Source organism: Ctenopharyngodon idella, chromosome 13, assembly GCF_019924925.1.
Source record: "Ctenopharyngodon idella isolate HZGC_01 chromosome 13, HZGC01, whole genome shotgun sequence".
In the NCBI taxonomy this organism is placed as follows: domain Eukaryota; kingdom Metazoa; phylum Chordata; class Actinopteri; order Cypriniformes; family Xenocyprididae; genus Ctenopharyngodon; species Ctenopharyngodon idella.
In genome coordinates, this window is record NC_067232.1 from 8,074,771 (window position 1) to 8,095,402 (window position 20,632).

General features: G+C 38.6%; 2 protein-coding genes across 5 annotated transcripts in view; one reads left to right on the forward strand and one right to left on the reverse strand.

The window, feature by feature from the left end:
* The window catches only part of bmpr1aa (bone morphogenetic protein receptor, type IAa), a 25,700-nt gene extending 23,366 nt beyond the window's left edge, over positions 1-2,334 (forward strand). For all 3 annotated transcript variants that reach the window (XM_051916175.1, XM_051916172.1, XM_051916174.1), the window contains one exon: positions 108-2,334. In XM_051916175.1, the coding sequence (XP_051772135.1) occupies positions 108-233 (126 nt within the window). In that variant the 3' untranslated portion in view covers positions 234-2,334. The remainder of the gene's footprint in view (positions 1-107) is intronic.
* On the reverse strand, positions 2,213-19,688 carry mmrn2a (multimerin 2a). Of its 2 annotated transcripts, none has more exons than XM_051916159.1 (8): positions 19,265-19,688; positions 11,248-11,370; positions 10,382-10,488; positions 9,036-9,113; positions 8,134-8,316; positions 5,766-6,181; positions 4,145-5,678; positions 2,213-3,055 (listed from the first exon to the last, which is right to left on the reverse strand). In XM_051916159.1, the coding sequence occupies exons 1-8, from the start codon at positions 19,591-19,593 to the stop codon at positions 2,652-2,654; spliced, it is 3,174 nt and encodes a 1,057-aa protein (XP_051772119.1). In that variant the 5' UTR covers positions 19,594-19,688; the 3' UTR covers positions 2,213-2,651. The 2 variants fall into 2 exon arrangements, with proteins under 2 accessions (XP_051772119.1, XP_051772117.1); XM_051916157.1 differs by having other exon boundaries at positions 9,036-9,119.
* Positions 19,689-20,632: the final 944 nt, after the last annotated feature.

A 20,632-nucleotide genomic window follows, 5' to 3' on the forward strand; every position in this document is an offset into this window, starting at 1 on the left:
CAGATTTAGTAGCTTTAATATTTGTAGCTTTGCATAGAAGCTTGAGGTCATAAATATGTAGTGAAGAGAAATGTATGTTGTGATCTGAGAAGAGTTTGTCTCCCCAGTGCTTGAGGGCCATGTTGAAGCTGATGTCAGAATGCTGGGCCCACAATCCTGCATCACGCCTGACCATCCTACGAGTCAAGAAGACTTTGGCAAAAATGGTGGAATCTCAAGACATTAAAATCTGATCAGCGGAGTGGCTTTTATTTAGTTTTTGACATCTTTGTCCCCTTCAGGAGAAACAAGCCCTCTTTTTCTGTTGGATTAGGCATGGTGCCTTTGCTGCTTTCTGTGAAAGCTATATCACTGCGAAGTTGGATCAGAGGATTACTGCAACAAACAAAAACAGCAGAGTGGGACCTTCTGGAGATTTTGGGAGAGAAAGTAAACCCCACTGCCTTAAAATACACTCAGTTGTTCTGAATATGTTTCTTTAGATTCTGGGATAAACCTCCTGCCATATGGATGAAATGCTGTTGACTTCTCATGGAATCTGTGTAAAGCATACTGTGATTTAATGTATGACATGTAAATATATTATAGTAGTAAATGAACTGAAAACAGAGCAAAACAATATACTATCAATATAATCTCGTTCAGTTAACAGCCGTTGTAGGATATCTAGAGGAAGATTCTGTGCCTCTTGCAGCCTAATGTGTGGCTTTTAAAAATCTTAATTCAACTATATAGTAGATCTTCTCTCAACATGTTCTCTGATGAAAATAAGTTTTTTATGAAATAAGACCCCTGACAGAAGTTTAAAGATAAAGAGATGCATGCCATTCATGATTTGTTGCATGAAACAATATATTGTTTGCAATGTTTAAAGCATGCCATTTTTAACATCCTCAGAATAGAAAACATTGTCAGTTGAATCTTTCACTAAGAATTGACCATATTTTTAGAAAGTAAACCAGCTGTCAAAAAGCTCATTTTAATTAAGAAAACTGTTCATACTCACTGATGTTTGCAGTCGAGTGGGATCTCCTACTAGCAGCAATTTGGCAATCTTGAATACCACTTCAGAGTTGCCAAACTCAATGCAGTGTTTGTGGGAAGGATATCTGCTTTCTGGTTGGTGTGATACAGTTGATACATTCCTGAGTTTCCTTCATTCAGAGAAGCTGGTTGTTTTTTTTTGTTTTTTGGTACAGGAGGCTATCAGTGTAAATGTGACTTGCTTTAAAGTACAAATATTTAAGGATTTGGTGATGTTCTGATCGTATGTCCTTGCCAATGTTATTAATCACATTTTGAACTGTTTGTTTGTGAAGTGCCAGAAGTTGAAGGGTACGACCGCAAGTAACATCTGTTAGTCATCAGGTCTTAATGTTTCAGTTGGGCTGCCAAAATACGATCTCGGTAACTAGTATAGTCCAAAATACACATTATTGTTACGTAACATGTTTACAGAACTCCCATGCAGATTTAATTTTATTATTCTTTTAAAAAATGCAATGTTGTATCCCAGAATACTTGTTATTATTCTTAGTGCCATTGAAAAGACCAATGCTATTTGTTAATAGCAACAAAACAACAATTCACAATAGCTCTTTACACCAATATGTGGGCCCTTAAAGACAGGAAGTGTGAATGTACAACGCTTTGATAATGTCAGTGCCAGACTAAGGTGCTTTGTCATGATTTTAATACAGTATGCCCTGAAACGGCAAACGGGCATCTCGATTAAAACAAAACAATTTAAAATATTCTGAAAATAAATAATAGATCTAAGAAAGGAAACATTATCTCACCTCAGCGTGGTTAACTTCAACATACACTACAATATGCTAGAGAAACACTAAATTTAGTGTATATGAAAATACATTTGTAGCTTTTACTATACAATCTAAATCTAAAGATGAATCTGTGAAATCTATATCAAATGCTTTTCTGTGGCTGAAAAGGGATTTTCAAATGGACCGTCAAGTTACCATTTGATTGCATTAAAGAGAAATCTTATTGTGACTATTCAAATTGTTTTGCTTCCATCCCTTATGGCTTCTGTTCTTCACCCGAAAACCGACAATGCGGCTTCTCACCATAATTAGTTATGAAGTATGTTGATTGGACATGAGATTTAACATACTGTATATATGTCTGTAGATATTTCAATGTGCTTTTAGCCCACCTCTGTGTAATATATTAAATGACCTTTACTCTCTAATTCGGAAAAATGTTTTGGTTTATTCAGCCCCATGTTGAAAGGGTACCTTATAAGTAGGCCTCATACTCTGTATAATATTTGTCCATGTAATCTTTTAAAAAATATATAATTTTAGTACACAATTTTTTTTTCTGTGTTTTTGGTGTGTCTTATATTTTACTGAAAAAGTACAATATTTTGAAATCTGTTTAGGGCACAGCGCATGTAAGGAATATAATGTAGTTGTCACATTGAAGCCAAATGTAAGACTTCTGCTATTCCACCAGACAGGGCCACATCATCTAAATCTTGCTCCATGTCTCAATAACCTGTCCCTATTATTAACAACATGAGCTGTTATTTTAGTTTCTCAGATCCTGAAAGAAAAATTTAAATGATGGGCAGTGCAAAAAAAAAAAGAGTTTCTTTCAGTCTTTCACCTTTAGAGTGTCGCATGTTCTCAGGTGGTCTGCAGCATTAGTAGGCCAGCAAATGTGTTATCTTGTGGGTTGTTGCGCTCTATAGTTCCCTGCACCAGCTCTAGACGGAGTTCCTCTCCTTGCTCCATCTGCAGGATGCAGACACGTGTTGCAGGTGCACCCAACTTCCTCGGGTTCTGCCTTAAGGAGGCAGCTACCTCTCCACCTCTCTTTAATTGAGCCAGAGAGGGACCTGGTCCAAAGTCAAGTGTCACCACAAAGAGATAGACACCAGAAGTAGGAGCACGAAATATGCCTGTTTTTGGTGAGTATAGCTGTCCATGATTTAGGGCCACGCTTTCAAAAAGGATTGTGCCAGATCCATTAGCACCTTCTGTACTGCTGGCCAGGAACATAATTGGACTATCTGGGAGCTGACGAAGCACTGTTTGGAATCAAATAATAATGGTAAGGTATTAAAATGTGAATGCTGAGAGAAAGGAAAAAGGGGCCGTGATAGTGCAATTGCAAATTACTTTCACTGGGGGTGCTCTTGTCATGCAAATAAAACATCAACTAACGTGTACTCTAGATACAATATGAATCAATCCTGGCCACGATTTAACTAAAACAAAGTTGTGGGAATGAATTCTTAATTTGTGGCCATGATATCTTGTTTTTATTGGCATGTCATGTGGGACTAATTATAATTATGAAACAAGAATATTAAAACAAGTGCAGTGCTTTAACAGAGTAACCCCTGAGGTGACATTTGCAGGGGAAAAAAAAACAAGATGAATTTAGAACGTAATTCATGAAAAAGAAGAAAATTGTTTAAGGGATAGTTCACCCAAAAATGAAAATTCTGTCATTAATTACACACCTTCTTGTCGTTCCAAACCCGTAAGACTTTCCTTCATCTTCGGAATACAAATAAAGAACTTTTTGATGAAATCTGAGAGCTTTCTGTCCTTCTCTTTACAGCTACACAACTGACAGAAATAGTACTACTATTTCTACATAACTGTCATAAAGAGATCATAAAACAAATCCATAGGAATTGAGTAGTTTAGTCCAAATTTTCTGAAGAGACACTGTCACTTTATATGATGAACAGACTGAAGCAATGAGGTTTGTTCTAACGCATCACACAGGTTCGGTTGAGCTTTTGTTTATGTTCTCTGATCAATGTTTATATGTGGATAAAAGCCTAAATTAAATGTTCATCATATAAAGCGATCGTGTCTCCAGAAAATTTGGACTAAACTGCTCAATTCATATGGATTAGTTTTACGATCTCTTTATAAACTTTTTGAAGCGTCAAAGTGGTAGTTGCAAAGCTGTCAACGGAGGGACAGAAAGCTCTCAGATTTCATCAAAAATATACAAATTTGTGTTCTGAAGATGAACGAAAGTCTTACTGGTTTGGAATAACATAAGAGTGAGTAATTAATTGACAGAATTTTCATTTTTGGGTGAACTATCAGAGTTTGAAAAGTTTTACATGGTACTATATGTTTAAATATCTCCTTACCTGCAGACTCCAGAGATGCATCTCTCTTGCTGCGGAAATACACTTGGTCTCCTGTCTGAACAGCTCTTTTGTCTGCTCTCTTTTGTTTCTTGTTTTGTTGCTTTGCTTCCTTTCTCTTCATCAAAGCTGACAATTCATCCAAATCCACCGACACCCCAGAGTCAGCAAGTCCCTCTGTGTTACTGAAAATGCTGTTAAAAACTCCAAGGTGGGTCTCGAGGTCCTTACGCAAAGTATCCACCTCGGACTGCAGTTTCACCTCCACACCACCAGTGGTAGCAGTTTTATTGCAGTTGCAGCAAGAAGGGCATTGATATTCCTCAAGCTGTTTGATGTGAGCTCCAAGCTCTTTTACCGTTTTCTCTAATGTCCAGAAGTCATCATCAGAGTACTCCGGCAGTTCCTCGGAGAGGTCAAATCTTTCATCCCCATGTCTCCTTTTGGTGCCCACCGAGGCCCAGTCTGCAAGCACAGAGGGCTCATCTGCTGCCGTCACCTGAGGGGTAGCAGAGTTCACCATTGAGGCTAAGCTGGGGCTGTGTTTATTGATCTGCTCTTGCATGACTCTAATGCTTTCCCTCAATTCTGGTATAGAGTAACGTTTCTGGTCCTGATGAGAACCGTTTCTGGTCCTGCGTATGAACTCCAGCACCTCTTCCCCAAGCAAAATCTGTAGCACCTCCGAGTGACGAACGGCATCCTGAAGCAAGGTGTCGAAAATGCTACTTAGGTGCTCGATCTTCTCGAAAGTGGTCCTGTTCTGCTTCTGGAGTGTTTTAATATCCTGCTTGCTGTCCAGGAAAGAGGTCAGGAGCTGAGTCACATTGTGCTGTAACATTCTGCTCTTTTCCTGCTCAAAAGAAAGGGACCGTTGCACATTCAGTAGCCCTAGTTTGAGGTCTTCCACAGATGGGACCCAAGCGCCATTGTCCCGATTGTCCAACATCTCTTGCACCTCACGCTCCTGTGACAACTTGTTTTCATTCGCTATCGCCATCACATTAGCTACAGTTTGTTCCAACTGCGTCACAGATACTCCAAGAGCGATACAGTCACATTCCCCTCTTGCTGAACTTATATTCTTGTAATACTCTGTAAAAAGATAGTCAACATCGGTTTCCATCTCCTGCAGGGCTTGCTGGAGAAGGCTAATGTTGCTGCTCAGCTCATTAATACGGTCAAGGACTGCTACCTTCGCTGCCTCCACCTCCAAACCAGTCTCCATAAACTGAATCTGGCTGTTGCGGCCAGTCTGGACTATTTTATTGTCCAGTTCTCTCCAACCATTCTGGAGGTCCTTGATGTTTGCAGTCACTTGTTCGTGGCCTTCAATCAAGGCACTAAGTACCACTGTGTTGTTGATGACTTTGTTATCCAGACGCGTGATGGCCTCCCAGACAGCTGTGCTATCATGAGACTGACTCTGTATGGGATCAACCTTATTTTCAGGCCGAATCTTCTGAAATTCCTCGTCCAGCCTCTCTTGCTCTTGTATCACTTCAGACATTGATGTGTTCAGAGACTGGAGATTTACCTAGAGCGAGATATACACATTCAGTACAATTATTATGCATGTGCAAAAATCATCTGAGGTTGTTTGAGGTTGAGTAAAAATTCTGACCTGCAACATCTTTTGGTGACGTTTGATTTTGACGTCTAAGTCCGTCTTGAAATTTGTCAGGTTGTAGTGTAACATGGTATGCTGTGCATGGAGCCTTGCTTCTACCTCATGGCGATGGTTGTGAAACTGAGCTTTCACCTCCTCCAGTTTCTGTAAACTCTCCCTCAACTCAACCTCAACAGCCTCCTGTAGATTGTGCTCCTCACCACCAACCTCTAGAGGCTCAACGACCCTTCCCTGCAACTGATCAGATCGGATTTGGGCCATGTCCTGCTGCAAACCCTGCACCTCCTGAAAGAGCCGTTCCAGGGTTAGATTGAAGTTTTCCAACACAGGTTGCAGCTGAGACAGCACAGCCTCTTTCAAGAGCCCGTAGTGATCAGGGTGAAGAAAGCCTTCATTTACAGCATGAGGGTCTGAAAAATGATGGACAGACATCTGCTAGACATGTGAACTTTGAATTGGCCTTGTTTAGAAAGAATCTTAGGAACATTCTAGGCAACTTACAAAGAGGAGAATCCCAGAAACAGTAATGTTTTGGAGAATAATAACCACATTGCCAATATAGAAATTTGATACTATTCTTGGATAATAATTTTCCCTGTGGTACTGTTTGTCCGGTTTGATTTTCTATGCAGCTCATGAGGAAACATCAATATCATGTCGGAAAGATTTATATCTCAATTTCCAGTTAAGGCTGGGTCATTCATCTGAACTTTGAACCTTTAATTGACCAGTCAACAGCCCAGGGTCTTTTACATCCCATGTGTTGAAATAAAGTATGTGTGTGGTACATTTTGATCATGAGTGCATAAGATTTAGGGAAGAGTTTTAAGCAAGAAGAGATCTCTACATGCATTAGTTCCCTGCTGGGAACCTGACATAGAGGTCATGTGCCGTTTTTATTCATTTTATTCACATGCTGTCAAAACACTGTCTGGAAAAGCTTCAGAATTTATGCTCCTGCTGCTTTTTTTCTCATGTTGTAAAGTCTAGGATATATGACTGAGTCATGCTTTATTACCCTGACAACATTGTTTTTACTATTTGAACCACATTTCACAAAGACACAAAAGCTCTGCTCCTACCCAGAACAACAGGGTAACAAGGGGAAAATTCTCTATTCAAACTTCAAAGGTTTTTTTCTTTCTTTTGTCTTCTTTTTGGAAGAGAATAAACTTTTAAAAGAGCCTCTCAAGCGTTATTTATGTGACAAATATGTCCTTACATCGATAATGCTGCAGTTAGGGTTGTGTGTGGCTGTATTCATTCTATATCTGAAGCAATATGTCATTTCCATAGACCATTACATCACGCTCACAACCATACAATGTATGACTTTTTCCCAGGGAAAGAGAGGATATCCTGTGCAGGAACTAGTAATGTGAAGGGATGGTGAGGAGCTGTTATCAAAGAGGAATGGAGGCTTTTCCATTATTTACTGTTAATCTGGCATCCTCTGCATAGTAGGATATAAGAGAGACCGGCACTTGACGAGACAGACAGAATAATATCCCCATAATATCTCTGACAATGCATATTACAACCAAAGGAATTGTCTAGTAACCATTTTGGTATGGATTACACACGTGTTGTGTTTGTATTTACAAGAGATTGGGAAGAGAAGCCTTTTTTTTTTCTTTTTTTTTTTCTTTTTTTGAGAATATTACAAGAGGATATTGTAGATGAAAATGGATAATTGCCTATATAGAGTGCTACTGGAATTACATATTGTTGTAGGCCAACCCAGAAGTTAGCATCACCCTGGTTCCCTCAACAAAAACCCAATAGGATTTTTCCATTAACTTATTGTGACCAACAAAAGTTTGCACGTTTTGTTCATCAAGGTAATCTTCACAATAAAAACATTTTATGACTCATGAAACTTAAAAACAATTATCAGAAGTGAAAAGCAAAAGTTAGGCTATAAATAAACTACACTTTTCAATTTTTATTTAAAATCCATAAGTTTGAAGAAAATCCAAAAGTTGAAGTTAAAATAGTTTGCAAGTATGTGAGTATGAACACAAGGAGGGAGTAAAAGCGGACTAATGATATATGTTTTTCTTGAGTGGGAACTCTGGAGTCCCATTTACACTTGTTAGTGGGGTATTACTGATATATTTTATGTTGTAGAATAAAAGTGAGCCTGTGAGAATAAAATCTTGAGCTTGTGTTTAACCACAGACCTTAGCAAAGCCAGTAAGCTTTTACAATAAATGACAGCTGTCATTTTTGGAGGCAAAATACTTATTTGTAAGTTTTAGACATACAAGCATACAAAATTGTTTCTAACTGTTGAATCAAATGGCATTTTCTTAAATTCTCATAGTTTGTATGAGTGTGTTGCATGTAAAACTTAACATACCTCTCCTCTCAAAGTGGTGACTGTTATGGTGGTCACGGCCAGCATGAGGGCTGTGATCATAATCATCGACGGGCTCCGTTGCAGTTTGATTCTCTAAATCAGGTTGTTGAGCTTCATACTGTGGACCGCCAAACATTTGGAAATCATTCTGCTCTCTGTTCTCTTGATTTAGTTTGTTATATCCTTAAGAGAAAGAAGAAAAAATGTAGAACCAAATGTTATGTGACGTTTCACCACTGTATTGACTGATGGAACCTTTGCCATCAGACCGTTTTGTTACTTTGTTATTCACTGCATGAATGTAACCTGTGCACAGTGACCTGTGCATTTGAATCTCAGGAAGGTCATTAGTAGGAGTGCTTAGTATCAGATTAATCAGCAGCATGGGAGTTTCCAAGTTTGTGTCCAAAGCCTTTGTTTGTGTCCCAACAACCAGCTCAAAGGATTATTTTTAGAGCTGTGGATTTGACGGCCTCCTCTGAAACTTGCTATTATTCTAGTGTGCTCCATTGCATGTGTGTATTTACCCAAGACCATTTTTGTTTTGTCCATGCTCGGACTGAAGCGCGGTCACACACGTTAACACTCTGTGTGGGCTCGCCCCTTGCCTTCAGAATACTCATACGCCCTTTTCCGTCCTCCCATGTGGGGCAATAACATTCCCATAGCCAGCTAATATTTGCACAAACACACTTTTGTCATTTCCTCAGTTTGTTTCAGCGGCCAGGCCAATGTCTGTCTGTCAGGTATAGAGTCATGCTCGGCTAGAATGCTGTATTAACCAATCAGTATCCAGTGCTTCAACTAACCATGCTGTATTAGAGACTATTCATTTACAGACTGCAAATATTGAGATTAACTGTAACTTATTTTAAAGCTTGAAACGTTTTTACATTACATACGTCTGCCTGTCGCTTCAAGTCCTCCCGGATGTGGTCTGCCTGCCATGGTGGGGTCTTGAGACTCAGAGACATGGCCATCTGTGACTGACATAGAGCACAGAAAAAACAGAGAGAATGCAATATATATTTTTATGTGTTCAAGAACATATGGCACTTCACCAGTGGAAAGCATCTTTTACGCAAGCCATTTTACATCCAATTAAGACAATCTAGTCCAATTTACAGCAATTACCAATGAAAGAGAAGGGGGTTGTTCGCATACAGTACTTTTGGCCAAGCAGTGTATTCAAATCTATGGAAGCTTGTTTCTGCCACTGAATAAAAAATAAAAAGGTATAATTGTGACTTTTTATCTCGCAATTCTGACTCTTTTTTTTCAAATGCGAGTTATAAAGTCAGAATTGCGAGATATAAACTCGCAATTCTGACTTTTTTTTCTCAGAATTGGACTTTATAACTCGCCATTGCGAGTTTATATCTTACAATTCTGAGAAAAGTAAGAATTGCGAGTTTATATCTCACAATTGTGAGTTTATATCTCACAATTCTGACATTTTAACTCACAATTCTGACTTTATTTCTCGCAATTCTGACTTTATATCTCACAATTCTGACATTTTAACTCGCAATTCTGAGAAAATATGTCAAAATTGTGAGTTTATATCTCGCAATTGTGTTTATACATCGCAATTCTGACTTTATTTCTCGCAATTGTGAGGTTATATCTTGCAATTTATTTATATCTATATATCGCAATTCTGACATTTTAACTTTAGCAAAGAATTCAGAATTGAAAAGTCAGAATTGTGAGATAAAAAGTTGCAATTATCTTTTTATGTTTTATTTAGTGGCGGAAACAAGCTTGCATACAAATCTCTACTGTTGCTATATATATATACAAAAGAGAAGAAAGACCATATCAAAACTTTTGGAAATTGTGACACCATTGTTGCAAATCAATTTATCACTGACTTATGAAGCAAGTCATGCATAATATTGCAAGCACCTCTTATAAACACAATATAATTAAAGTCATTAGCATTTAAAGAGCACCAGTCAACATCCAAATCATTTACTTTGAGAACGGCGAGCGGCAAGAATTGCTTAGCTTTCCAAATACCTGCAGTACTCCTCTCTGCCACAAGGAAAAGTGCGGGGTCTGCTTGGACCCTGATGTGACGCTAAGCACTTTTTCACGTCAAAGACCATTTTTATAAATATAAACGTTGGCATGGATTTCAAAGTACGGACACTCTAAGTTCAAATCTGTGTGCACAATGAGGCCCCTTGTTTTTGGTTCCAGCATAACCTGTTGCGTCATATTGTTGTGGAAAGCTCATCAGTACCTGTCTCCTCACAGTTTTTCCCAGCATGCCCGGGGCAGCATCGCCACAGCAGTGCAGTGTATATTTTCTGCTTCTCTCTGTACACTGGCCGAGTGGACAGCTTGTACCTGCATACAAATTAAGAGATTTGATTAAGTCAAGCTACGCACTTTGCAGATTAAGTTATAAGGTATAAGAAATGTTATGTTAAAATACCTTTTCTATTCCTACATAATATACTTTATATTTATTGCAAAATAAGCATGTATATACAAATATTTAAGTAGTTTGAGAGCATTAGGAAACTGACTAACTCAGTGCTTAAAATAAAGTGTTCTGTGATTGGTGGTGATTTCTCTGCAGAATCAATGTAGTTTTCCACCAATGTAGTTTTCCATTGTTGAGCATGATTATTTAAAAAATAAGTTGAAATAATACAGTCTGGTGGCTTCAGCAACATTTACCATTGATTAACAACCTTGTATCTCACAGTAGGTCTGTTCAAAATCAATTAACCTATGGAGAAAATGAATGGGATTTTTACTTCTGGAACCCGACTGCTGTACTCAGGGACAGATTATGACACGGTAGTGCCCTGGGCACGAACCTGTCTAAAGTCCCCAGGTACTCCGTTAAGCGGGGGCAGGGTGGCGCTCCAATTTCTTGTTCAGCAGAGGGGGCAGGGGGATATTTGACAGCTTGTCTGGGCTGCCCCCACTGGTCTAGTGCCCTGTGCACGTGCCTGGAAGGCCTGAGCGTTAATCCGTCACACTCTATAGCAGGTGAGGGGAGCGTTTGAAAACAGCCCTTATTTTTGCAGTTCTGTTTGTTGCCTCTAGCAGCGCAGAAACTACACACTTCACATTTGAGATATGTAATTCACTTACATGACTAGCTGGCAATCTGGGGTGCCGCTAGGACAGGGACTCTGGGACTTGATGGTGTATTTCTCAGTTCCACAGGATACTGCCACAGTAACAGCACGCTTGTGAACAAACGCACACCAATTCCTGGAAGGGAGAATGAACGTCAGCCACACAGCCTAATATGTACATTCTGTAGTTAGGAAACATCGGAAGTATCCAGTTCGGTCAAGGCCAGAGGTTCATTGTACTAATACACTTAGAAATAATACAGTTATATTTGTGGGCTTGTGTTTAGCTGAACCTTCTCTCCTAGTTCTCAGGGTCAAACCCAAAGATATTTCATTATCTAGAGGAAAATATCAAACTACAAATGACACATTAAGCCCTGTATTGTATTTCTTGGATTGCATCCATGATAATCTCAAATTAGTTTGATGAATCAATGGCCGGATGTTTTCCTCAAAGCTCTTGGAATAAATGCAGTTTACAGCAACATTAAGAGTAAATACTCTGAGATTCCTACACTAGTGCTATACATCAAGTAAGCATTTCAAAATTTAACGTTTACCCAGGGTAATTTTTGAGAGTTTCCCTCAGCATATAAACTATACAAAGCACATGCATATTTAATGAGGCTGTTTATGATTGCAGTCTGATGTTACATTCTCACACACTGTATACCTTTGTATATAACCTCTTTCAAGGGTATTCTTAAGCCACCTTTCTACTATCTCCAACAAACAACAGACTTGAAGTCACTCATTTAGAAAGGGAAAGTAGTACGGGAGCTGAGTGGAGCTCAGATCATACGTGTATGCAGAATTTTTGGATGCAGTTTGAGCTTCTGATGTGTTAAAATATTTGAACTTTTGCATCAAGACCAATCAAAACTATGAGATTAGAGAAAAACATTCATAAATTAATTATTCACTCATTTTACCATGGTTAATATGCAAAGTGTAACGGCTGCTTCATAACTAATTTGAAAGTCCTGTGCAACTATCACAAAGGGGAGAAAAATGACAATTGTATGCGAAAAGGCAGCTTTAGGTACAGGTTGAAACATCTTGGTGCATTAATAATATACTGTAATGCAAACACCTAATCCAATGAGAGTGAATCTGAACTATCCTTTTAAAAAGACGTTAACCCAGGGATAAGCGAAATGTGAAAAGCCTAACTTTGTTATTCTTTTTTACTGGAAGTAAAACATGCTTTGTTTGTAATATGGCAAACATTTGCATTTATATCAACACATTGTGTCCACCCTATCCACCTCGTTTTGGCACACAGTTGTTTCTTTTTAAACCAGGAACCAAAGAAAGGGTATCTGTGTGCCAACGGCCATGACTCATTGTTAACAGAACTAAGAGCATGGCGTCCTTGAACTGATTGGAAGTGAGGGAGAAAAAAGTTCTCCATTGACTTACAATGATGTAAATAATAGAGCCCCTTCTGACCTGGGCAAGTCCAAACACCCTGTTCCTGCTGCAACCATTAGGCAGTTGAGGCCTAATTGTTAGAGAGTCGGACTTGTAACCAGAAGGTCACGGGTTCAAATCTCAGTACCGTCAGGAACCGTAGGTCGGGGGAGTGAATGAACAGCGCTCTCTTACACTCTAATTACCCACAACTGAGGTGCCCAAGGCACCTAACCCCCAATCACTCCCTAGGCGCTGCAGCAAAAATGGCTGCCCACTGCTGGGTGTTCACAGTGTGTGTGTGTTCAATACTCACTGCTTTGTGTGTGTACTTGGATGGGTGAAATGCAGAGCACAAATTGGGACACCATATTTGGCTACATGTCACGTCACTTTTTTCACTTTCATAAAAACAAGGATCTCCATTAGGAGATATATAAAACAGAAGGGTCACTGCTTCACACAAAGGTCAGAGAAGGTCCGTACCACGTCACAGGTTTATAAGGGTTGGTTATGTACACTGCCTGAGGGTGGCTGACCAGAAAGACAAAACAGAGAGCTGATATTTCATTGGGTTCAGCTATGGGGTCCTTTTTCTGAGGTCACGGCAGTGCTGATGGTGATGGGCTGCAGTTATTTTACATCAATAGAGCTGATCTTTGACATGAGTCTTTGTAACTGATTATGAGTAAAGCATCAAGAATGACCAGAGATCATGGGTTTGTTGAAATTAAAGGCTGGACAGATAAGGCTTTGTGGGCAGATGTATTTGGAAATGGTCCTTTGAGGAGGAACATCGGCCTGCTATTGGTTTTTTTAACTTGCTCAATCGTCTTGATGTATGATTCATAGTCCACAAGTAAAACAGGTCAAAACCTCCCAGTCAAATCCCTCACATCCACTGCCAAGTTGTTAATTGTTTGGGGTGTAATTGTTCAGTCTTTGGTCAATGGTTAATGCGTTCGGTATGAGTTTCAGAATGAGAAATGCTGTATTCTTCTCTCCATTAATCAAACGTGAACTCAGGGCAGATCAGGTCAATGGGATCGGTACTTTTTGAAAGAATTTTGATGATTAAATGACTGGGAATATGCCAGGTTGAGGTTTTGATTTGTGTAACATATCTTGTGGTTTTAAACCCACAGGCCATGACACATCCAACAAAGCCAAATGAATCAGTTAGGCAAAGTTGCACTTTGGTTATAAGCCAAAACACAACAAAAACAATTGTTCCAACACTATTGGTTCTTGCAATGGTTACATGGAGAGAAACAAGTAACAGCACTGTTTTTGGACGATTAGTAATACTTAGTAATACATTTTAGACCGTAAAACCGTTAAACTTGAAACGATCTAGACTATGTAACTTACAGAATCACTTATCCTTGAGAGCTTTACACAAGGTCTGAGCTGAAACTAAATGACTAAACTAAACTAAATGAAACTAAAGGTGTCTGTGTGCCAACGGCCATGACTCATTGTTAACAGAACTAAGAGCATAGCGTCCTTGATGTGATTGGAAGTGAGAGAGAAAAAAGTTCTCCATTGACTTACAATGATGTAAATAATAGAGCCCCTTCTGACCTGGGTAAGTCCAAACACCTTGTTTCTGCTGCAACCATTAGGCAGTTGAGGCCTAACGGTTAGAGAGTCGGACTTGTAACCAGAAGGTCACGGGTTCAAGTCTCAGTACCATCAGGAACTGTAGGTCGGGGGAGTGAATGAACAGCGCTCTCTTACACTCTCATTACCCACAACTGAGGTGCCCAAGGCACCTAACCCCCAATCACTCCCTGGGCGCTGCAGCAAAAATGGCTGCCCACTGCTGGGTGTGTTCATGGTGTGTGTGTGTGTGTGTGTTCAATACTCACTGCTTGTGTGTGTACTTGCAATTAGACCATTGCAAGTACACAAGTGCATTTTAGACCATTAGACTATGAAACTTACAGCATGACTTATCCTTGAGAGCTTTACACAAGGTCTGAGCTGAAACTAAACACAACTATATACCATACATGCCACAGTTAGACTTAAATAAACAGCTTTAGTGCTTGTTTCCAAATAGAATAAACTATGTGACAAAAAACAACTCACATTTCAGTATACAATGTGTCAGAATAAGGCAAACATGCGGTCATTCTTGTGCAACACAATGATTTTTCTGGTAATGCACACAAACCGAAAATGTCAAACAGAGGGGACTTGTTTTGCAGTTGTAAAGGTGTTTGTCTCTGTTGTTGTCTTTTTGAGTGGAGTTAATGCAAGGGGTATTTTAAGCATGACTTGGTCATTTCTCTGACATTATATATGTCTTGATCACTAAGCTGACTGTAATGTGATCAATGATTAATAGGATCTGAAGGTAAAGGGATTAAATGTCTCAAGAGAAGTTACCTTGTAAAGCATGTGAATCATTATAGTTTACAAGCCTGTGATTTTGCTTCATTCTGGGGCAGACTGGGATTAAAGGATTAAAGGATGGGGCACAACAGGCTTCCTTCTAGTCTGCCTTCACCTCGGGCTTACGTTATCTTCTATAACCCTAAGAAGGGGTTAAATTGGACTGGAATGATCTGGAACAGCATTCTGGCACCATTGATTCAACAACAAATTAGGCAGTTTGTTTGTCAGTCCATTCCATTTACTGTATGATCCAGTCCAGTTTTAGTTGGATTCACAGTATACACATTCTGTCTCCATGAGTCCAATTTCACTATATCAAACATTTTTTAGGTTGAAAAAAAGCTATGTACACAGATGGGTAGAATTCTGGACCACTTGCGTTAAAAGTCACATATCTTTTTTGCGTTAAAAACATGACACATATACTTAAGTGCTAAAAGCTTATTATATATACTGTATAAATCAGACTTGTTTTATGTCACTTCCGGACATGTCTATGGATGGACATCTCTGTAAGCACATTGCTTTTCTTCCTGCTTTCTGTCGATTAGTGTCCCCTCACAGGAAGGAAGTGTCTGATGCTCTCTTCCTCCTGCAAACTTCCCTCATCCTGGGAACCTTACCCAACGAAGATACCCACAGACTTCCACGCATACAGACTGACATGACCTCTAACCTTAAGCCCCTTCGTTTCATAGTTTCCTCTGGTCATGTGAATTTCCAGAGAGTACTGCAAAAAAAATAACTTTCTTAATCAGTATTTTTTTTGTCTTGTTTTTAATAAAAACATCTAAAAATTATTACGATATATTTATTCAAGAAGCCAAACTGTACAAGATATCACTTATTTTTAGAGAATGTAAATTACTATTTAAAAGTTTGGGGTTGATAAGATGTTGTTGTTGTTGTTGTTTTGTTTGTTTGATTTTTTTGCTAAAAAATTCTGCATTTATTTGATGAAAAATACAGTAAGAATGGTAATGAAATATTATTACAATTATTACAAGTAATATTGAAATTAGTCTTTAAAGTTGTAGTACTGCAGTGTATCTTGAATGAAGTCTAATTTTCTTGAAACAGTGAACATCCCAAGCTATAACATATTACACGTTAGAGTACTGGCCTGTTACAAATCAAAGAGCTTTGAAAAGTTGCTTTGATGCTTTTATCAGCAGATGTTTATCCTACTGTTTACAGAACTGAAATATTAAGGCTGAATATTAATGTTATTGTTTGACTTTTTAATCCTCTATACAGGATTCTCATTGCCTCTCACTGTTGTCCAACAGCTGCAATAGATAGAATTCTCCCCATCCATGTCATGCTCTTGATTCTAGTCCAAGAAATAAAGCCCATTATAAGCTAGTGAAGTGGTCAGTTTATATTGACTTGAACACAAAAGGAAACAAGGCTTTCGATGGACAGGACCTCTGTTGAGATTGGTTGAGACCCAAGAAATATACTGTATGCAAAACTTTTTTAGGGCCAAATCGTAAGCTAGAGCAGCTTCCTGAGACAGACACAGGATGAAAGCAGATTAACTCAAACCACAACAGAGAAAGAAGTGTGTGTGAGAGGTTTTGGAATATAGAAACCTCACACACAGGCATGGACAGAAGTACACTGGAGTGTCAGGTCAGAACATCCATGATCAGATGAATACAGGGGATTTCAATGGCAAAAGACAAGTGTCATGTTTATTTGACTATGGCAAAACAAGGTTTAATTTCAAGAGAACATGTAATTTGTTTTGACATTTGATTTGTTGTGATATTCCAACAGATGTTTCTGTTCAGAAAGCTTGACTTTGTGAAGTGAAATTTCTACTTAAGCTATTTCCATCAATTTTTATTTAATTTTCTACAAAAGTACAAAAAGTCATTTTCCTTCCTGTCCATAAATACTCCAGCTCCCTCCAATTCTCTGCACCTGGACATCAAACTCTCTCTTTGTCTCAACTCCTTTCTTTCTAGCTTTTCAGAGCTGCCCATGCATGCCGAGACATCGCATCACTAAAAAGGATCTTTTCTTTCATCCACAGACTCGCACCTCCCCTAAAGACCACCTGTTATTTAACAAGCCTTTTATGTTTACCCTAATGTAGGCTTTAATGATAAAAGATCAAATTATAAATTATATATAGGTTATTGTAACAAAATAAAGACACTTATTAAAAAAATATTGACATTAAATTATAGCATGGGAATTAATTTCTGCTATAAATTGAACATTATTTTATACAAGTCTAATGTAGGTGGCATTTCAATGGCAAATGATTATTAAAGGATTAGTTCACTTTCAAATAAAAATTTCCTGATAATTTACTCACCCCCATGTCATCCAAGATGTCAATGTCCTTCTTTCTTCATTCGAAAAGAAATTAAGGTTTTTGATGAATCAACTTATGGAAAAATCCGAACTGGCGCCGCATTCGTTCCGTAAGTTGAATAGGGAAGGTGTAGGACATACAGCGTAAGCTTTTTGAAGAATACGGAAGGCGGTCTGGCGGAAGTACTTGCGAGGCGATCATTTGTGTTGATAAAGCATAAACATTTTTTTTTTTTTTTTAGAAAATGACCGATCGTTTCGCTAGATAAGACCCTTATTCCTCGTCTGGTATCATTTAAAGCCCTTTGAAGCTACACTAAAACTGTAATTTTTACCTTCAACTGTTTGGGGCCAATTGAAGTCCACTATAAGGAGAAAAATCCTGGAATGTTTTCATCAAAAACCTTAATTTCTTTTCAACTGAAGAAAGAAGGACATGGACATCTTGGATGACATGGGGGTGAGTCAATTATCAGGAAATTTTAATTTGAATGTGGACTAATCCTTTAATATCATCTGTTTCTGTAAATACCCCGTATGTTTTATGTATGATGATATGTATTACATATTCTTATTAAAAACATTTTATTTATTTATTAAAAAATGTATTTATATTGAAAAATATATATTTCATCCAATATACAAGTTCTGTAGGTAGCATTAAAGTAATTGATTATTAACATCATGTAATGTTTCTATAAATACCCATGTGTCTGATGACGTTTGTTGTTACTTAATTTTGGAAAAAAAAATTTCTTTGTATTTCATTCCTTAAATTCTTTTTTTTTATATATATATAATTACAACTGTGTAATTAATAAATTACTGTACAATATTTGCTACCTCAAATCAAATTTAATCCAAATTCAGTAACGGCATGAATTGCAGTTAAACAGGTATTCTCAATTCAATTCAGAACGGGGCAGACCCCTTTGTACCATTAATCAGACCCAAACCAGATGTTCGTCCTTTAATCACAACATGAATTACAACATGTTGAATAAAAACACTGTAGGGAGGATGTTATCAGAGACTCAAGCCTGCTGCTGAGCAATCTGGGGTGTACTCTATGTATTTGAGTTGAGGTAACAAGCGACCCAACTCTTGTGCAAAGATTAAACTGAGGCAGATCTCAAAGTGCAGGAAACATTCAGCTCTTATGTGTTCCAGGTAATTAGGCTGAATTACTATGGATTAGCCAGAGTTAAGAGAAAACATATGGGCACTCTTGAGTCTTGACACTTTGAGGAGAAGAGGGGTCAGAGGAGACCTTTAAGTACAGAATTTTCTTAGCAACCCAGGTACTTCCAAGTGTTTGCTGAAATGCTTTTCCTGTTTAGTTTCCACATCAGTTAAAAACGTTGATTGTAACAAGGATGGGAAAGATAAGAAACTTGAGGAAGTGATGGAGAGGAACCCAACTTTACTATGTTTTTACAGTCATTCACAAGCTTCTCTGCTTCAACCTCATGTGCCATATACACTACAGTTTAAAAGTTTGGGGTCAGTTTTTTCCCCTTTTATTCAGCAAAGATGTATTGAATTGATCGAATGTGATAATAAAGACATTGTTACAAAAATTATCTTTGATAAGAAGATAAGACACTTGAGGAAGCGATGGAGAGGAACTCAACTTCACTTTGTTTTTACAGCCATTGCTTCACAAGCTGCTCTGCTTCAACATGGGTGGCTCTCCAGAGAAAAAAAGGGATCTCTAAAACCATTTAAACCATGCATGTTTTTTATGACATGCATATAATGAGCCAAATTATGGCAGAATTACCCTGGTGGACAACCCTCTTTACCACAAAAACATCAAGAAATGACTTTGTTTTTGTACAGTGCGGTCATGATTATGTGTTTGAATCAAATGGAGCAACACTTACCCAGTGCGTGGAAGAGAGCCCTTCCTCTCAGTTGTAGATGATGTTTCCTCAGGCACATCCGGAGAAAGATGTCCACGGCTTGGATCTTGGTGTCCATGACCCAGAGGATGGTGGACAGCTCCATAGACATCAGGGCTCTGCCTGTTTAGTCCTTCACCATGCTGAGGTGCTCCAAACCCTACTAGTGGAACTCTATGGTCCCATCCACCACCATCCGACATGTCTTTCAGCTCATCTTCCTCCTCTACCTCCGGGTCTCTGGCTCTGACCTCACACCGTGCTGCAAGAAGCAGCCCCTGGAGTAATACGACCAACCTCAGCACCACCATATCTGTATGCTCCTCAAAACGCACAGGAACTGGCAAAAAGGAAAGGAGAACAAGATGTTGTGAAGCCGTTGCTCAGTTGTGCCGTATGGAAACTCTCCGCCCCCCATCTCGAAAATTATCCTCTCCCTCCCTTCTCCTGTCAGGCGCTCCTCGGAGTCCACTCCCCCCCCCCCCTCTCTTCCTCTCCCTCCTCTTAATAGTTTCAAAGACCTCCAACAATCCTCGGAAATGAACCCCCCACCCACATTCAGCTTACTCCCCGTTGAAAGGTCGCTGAGCCTGGAACAATGAGGCCCGTCAGCTCTCAGGCTTCACATGCTCAGAGGTGCTGGACACACACACTTGACTGTTTGAGTGAGAAAGCAGGCCATTTCTCTTGGCTGGTCACCAGAATTTTTATGCTCTTATCACCTCTTGCTGCTCATCTCTCCACTCAGAGTTAAGTAGCTCAGGAAAGAGATGTTAAAGCTGAATTTAAGTGAATTATAAGATAAAAAGGCAATGGTTTTTATATAAAAATAATATCCTGTCTTTCTATATATTTTATTCAGTTACAAAGAGCTTGAAGGGATAGAAAAATGAAAATTCTGTCATCATTTACTCACTATCATATTGTTCTTGTTCCAAACCTGTTTGACTTTCTGTGAAATATACAAAAAAATACTTTGAATAGTTTGAATGTTTTTTCATGAAGCTTTCAAGCTTCCAAAAAGATGCAAAAGCATCATAAATGTAATCCATACAACTCATGTGCCATATACACACCTTATTTTTTTTAAAGGAATGAATTTTTTTATCCAGCAAGTATGTATTAAATTGATCAAAAGTGACAGTAAAGACAAAAATTCTATTTCAAATAAATGCTGTTCATTTAAACTTTCTATTAATCAAAGAATCATGTATAAACAACATTTATAATTTTCAAAGCATCAGTCCCCATTCTTTGGAAATTGCATGGAAACAACCAATACATTCTTCAAAGAAAGTCATACAGGTTCGGAACAACGTGCGGGTGAGTGAATGATGATAGAATTCTCAT

Excerpts from the sequence above, each read along its gene's own strand:
- mmrn2a (XM_051916157.1), bottom strand. The coding sequence starts at position 19,593 with ATGGTGGTGCTGAGGTTGGTCGTATTACTCCAGGGGCTGCTTCTTGCA. Across the intron at positions 9,120-10,381 it reads GAAAAACTGTGAGGAGACAG|TCACAGATGGCCATGTCTCT; the intron begins GTACTGATGAGC and ends GCTCTATGTCAG. Across the intron at positions 3,056-4,144 it reads TGCATCTCTGGAGTCTGCAG|TGCTTCGTCAGCTCCCAGAT; the intron begins GTAAGGAGATAT and ends GATTCCAAACAG.